At 42.0% G+C, this 4,515-nt stretch overlaps 1 protein-coding gene across 1 annotated transcript in view; it reads right to left on the bottom strand.

Annotated features, from left to right (window-relative positions):
- The window catches only part of KDM5B (lysine demethylase 5B), an 86,887-nt gene that overhangs the window by 8,614 nt on the left and 73,758 nt on the right, over nt 1–4,515 (bottom strand). Inside the window, exon 22 of the mRNA XM_003792347.3 lies at nt 2,125–2,610. Within this exon, the coding sequence (XP_003792395.2) occupies nt 2,125–2,610 (486 nt within the window). The remainder of the gene's footprint in view (nt 1–2,124; nt 2,611–4,515) is intronic.

Raw genomic sequence — 4,515 nt, 5'->3', positions numbered from 1 at the left:
ACCTGGCCCTGGCCAAACTGCAACAAAAAAATAGCTGGGCGTTGTGTCAGGAGCCTGTAGTCCCAGCTACTTGAGAGGCTGAGGCAAGAATTGCCTAAGCTCTAGAGCTAGAGGTTGCTGTCAGCTGTGACACCACAGCACTCCACTGAGGGCGACAAAGTAAGACTCTGTCTCTTCAAAAAAAAAAATAATAATAATAATAAATAAAGACATACTCCCAGCACATCCTGGGTAAAGAATACAAATAACTCTACTGAGGGCTACCTAAGTAGCCTCAACTCATCTCTATACAACACTTAGGGGCAGTGCCTGTGGCTCAAAGGAGCAGGGTGGCGGCCCCATATGCCAGAGGTGGCGGGTTCAAACTCCGGCCAAAAACTGCAAAAAAAAATGAAAAACAAAAAACAAAACCAAAAACCTTCTCAAAAAACAAACACTTAATTGATCATCTGCTATGTGTCAGGTACTAGATTTCAGAAGCCTGGAAACAATCAAAAAAACCCAGGAAAACAAATAGGACAGAGACCTTTTCTTTTGCCCTTATCTCTGACCTTATCAATAATTTGATTCATTACTTAATGTGTCTGTGTTCACATGGCACAAGAGAGTTGTGGTATCTCTGGTAGAGAAAAATGTATCTGAAAATCATCAGATTAAAAAATTATTAAAAAATTGAATAGTGCGCTCGACTGTAAGTTCCAATGTTTTCACATTCTTTTGCTGCAGTCATTCTTTCTCACTGGAAGAAGAGAGAAAACTCTGTCCATCTCAGTGATGGTGAAAAGAATCAACCTTTAGGCAGAAAAATTACAAATGGCATGAAATTCATAGCCTTTCCTCTGAAGCAACACAGTGCTCAAACACGTTCAAAAACTCTTCCTAAAAGGAGAAAAAAACACAGAGGCAAGAAACGCTTTTCCTTTCTCCTAAGTGACTTACATGAAGACAAGAAGGGGAAAATCTTTTAGTCAAGCAAAATTTTTAAAATATATATATGCATATGTTAAATATATATGGGTTAACATAAACATAAAAAAATTGTACATGTGAAAAGATAAACATGTTCCATAGGAAGAGTAGCTAAAAACAATTGTTTTGTTTTGAGACAGAGTGTCATGGCCGTCACCTAGCTCACAGCAAACTCCTGGGTTCAAGCTATCATCCTGTCTCAGCTACCTGAGTAGATGGCCCAGCTAGTATTTTTATTTTTATTCATTTTTTTTTTTTTTGAGACACAAGTCTGAAGTTGTTGCCCTGGGTAGAGTGCTGTGGCATCATACTCACAAAAACCTCCAACTCTTGGGGTTCCAAAGAGCCTCTTGCTTTTTTATTTTTTTGAGACAGAGTCTTATTATGTTGCCCTCAATAGAGTGCTGTGGTGTCACAGCTCACAGCAACTTCAAACTCTTAGGCTTAAGTGATTCTCTTGCCGCAGCCTCCTGAGCAGCAGGGACTATAGGTGCCCACCACAACGTCTGGCTACTTTTTGGTTACAGTTGCCATTGTTTTTTTAGCAGGCCCAGGCTGGGCTCAAATCCACCAGCTTTGGTGTATGTGGTTGGTACCCTACTCACTGAACTATGGGCACTGAGCTTTTTTTCTATTTTTTGCAGTTTTTGGCCAGGGCTGGGTTTGTACTCAACACCTCCAGCATATGGGACTGCTGCCCTACTCCTTTGAGCCACAGGCGCCACCCCCTTTTTTCTATCTTTAATAGAGACAGGATTCTGCTTTTGCTCAGGCTGGTCTTAAACCCATTTGCTCAGGTAATCCATCTACCTCGGCCTCCCACAGTACTAGGATTACAGGTGTAAGCCACTGCACCCAGCCTAATTGTTTTATTTTTAGTAGAGAAGGGGTCTTGCTCTTGCTTGGGCTGGTCTTGAATGCCTGACCTTAAGTGATCTATCCTCCTTGGCTTCCCACAATGCTAGGATTACAGGCGTGAGCTACCATGACCAGCCTAAGAAACAATTCTTAACTATCAGTAGCAGAGAACACAGTGGATATGCATGAACTTTGAAGTGGGAAACTATGAGTGCTGGTTATCACCAGAGGTACAGATTTAGGAGAAAAGTACAGAGCTTTGCAAATCTCAATAATCCAGGAAAAGTTCAGATTCACCTTGTTTGTCTCTGACACCTGTCCTGCTGAAGCTTGCCATCTGCTATGTAATAGTCCTGAGCCCACTCGATCTTGCGCAAATTTCAGATTCCCTGATGAAAGCAGCTGCTGAACTCTGTGCTGCCAGTTCACGGTTCTTTCAATCATATATCGAAGTGCATCTCCCTCAGGAAGGCGAACTCGGATCCGTTGCAGGGAGGCCAGCAGGGGCAGAATTTTCTCTAATGGAGGTTTCTCTGACCTCCGACAATGGGGACAAAGCCAGATTCGGGGGCCTTGCAAAATACTGGGTACTGCCACACAGCTGGTATGGAAAGCATCCCTGCAGAGTTCACACTGGATCATAGGGGCAGCTGGGGCCTTCTGACACAGACAGACTTTTATCTCTGTATCTTGGACAGGCGACAACAATTTTCCTTCATTGGCGAGTCTGAGAGACTGCAAGGCTTCCATTTCCCTTAGGCGAGCTTCCCCAAGAGTTGCCATCTGAAAAGGAATTAACAATCAAGGCTAATGAGTTTGGCTTTCCCTCAAACTCAAGAACCTAGTGCAGTGGTTCTCAACCTTCCTAATGCCGCAACCCTTTAATATAGTTCCTCATGTTGTGGTAACCCAAACCATAAAATTAATTTTTGTTGCTACTTTTTAACTATAATTTTGTTACTGTTATGAATCGAAATGTAAATATCTGATATGCAGGATGTATTTTCATTGTTACAAAGGGATTGCAACCCACAGGTTGTCCTAGTGGTTAAAAGTCTACAAATAGGTTATAAGTATCCAAATCCTGACTCATGCCTCACACTAAGCGTTTTTTTCTTTTGTTGAAGACAGGGTCTTGCTCTGTTGCCCTAGCTAGAGTATAGGAGTGTCATCATAGCTCACTGAACCTCAAGCTCCTAGGCTCAAGTGATCCTCCTGCCCCCGCCTCTAGAGTACCTGAGCCTACAGGCCTGTGCTACCATACTTGGGTAATTTTCTTTCTTTCTTTCTTTCTTTTTTTTAAGTAAAGACAGGGCCTTGCTCATGTACAGGCTGGTCCCAAACTCCTGGCTTTATCCAATTCTCCCACCTCAGCCTCCCAAAGTGCTTGGACTGCAAGCATGAACCACCATGCCAGGCCCTGCCTTGTGCTAAGCTTTGTGTGTGATCTGAGGCAACATATTCCACTACAATAAAATTTCTGCATATATAAAATGGAGATGATAATAGTGCCCATTTCACAGGGCTGCAATACTGATTAAATGAGAGAAATGTGCTAAGAGGCTCCACTCGGCATATAGTAAATACAATGTGATCAATTATTTAACATACACCACTTTATAAAACTCCCACTTCCTTCACATTTATCACCTAAAAAATTTACTTCTCTTGAAAGATACAGGCTTTTCAGTCTTTGTCTATTAATTTCTAAAATTATCCATTTGTTTTCAATTCTATTATATTTTGTGTTCTGCTAAAAAAAAATACTTCAGAAAAAAATCTCTTAGAGTAGCTACTACACAACAGAAGTCTATGTCTCTTACTTTCAATATTAAGGGTTCTTTTTTTTTTTTTTTTTTTTTTTGAGATATGGTCTCACTTTGGTGCCCTCGTCACAGCTCACTGTAACCTCAAACTTCTGGGCTCAAGTGATCCTCCCTCAGCCTTGACCTCCTAAAGTGCTAGCATTACATGTGTGAGCCACTAAACCCAACCTAACATTATAACCATGCACTGGACACAGCAATTATAGACAATGAAACTGGATTCCTCATGAAAAAATAAAAATAGAAACCATTTTACCAGACATTTATAGACACATATACTAGAAATTCAGATCATGAGAGCAAAACCAAAAAGTTTTGTAAGGCTGCTTTTCTGCAGAAAACTGCAATGTGCTCATACCTAAACTCTCTCCCCAGTCCCAGCAAGAGTGAAATCTCAACTCTACTAAAAACAAATAACAAAACTAGGCTGGACATAGTGGGGCATGCCTGTAGTCCCAGCTACTTATAAGCCTGAGGTGAGAGGATTGCTTGAGCCAAAGGTCTGAAGTTGCTGTGACCTATGATGTGCCACAGTACTCTACCTAGGGTGACAAAGGGAGACTCTGTCTGCCTCAGCCACCAGAGTAGCTAGGACTACAGGCACCTGCCACAACGCCTGGCTACTTTTTCTATTTTTATTTTATTTTTCTTAGAGAAAGAATCTCACTTTATTGCCCTTGGTATAGAGTGCTGTGGCATCACAGCTCACAGTAACCTTCAACTCCTGGGCTTAGGTGATCTTCTTGCCTCAGCCTCCCGAGTAGCTGGAACTATAGGTGCCCACCACTTCACCCAGCTATACTTTTTCTATTATTAATAGAGATGGGGGCTCGGCGCCTATAGCTCAACCGGCTAAGGCGCC

Source organism: Otolemur garnettii, unplaced genomic scaffold (assembly GCF_000181295.1).
Source record: "Otolemur garnettii isolate 467f Iridium unplaced genomic scaffold, OtoGar3 scaffold00055, whole genome shotgun sequence".
NCBI classification, from domain to species: Eukaryota; Metazoa; Chordata; class Mammalia; order Primates; family Galagidae; genus Otolemur; species Otolemur garnettii.
This window is presented reverse-complemented; position numbering and strand designations above follow the sequence as displayed.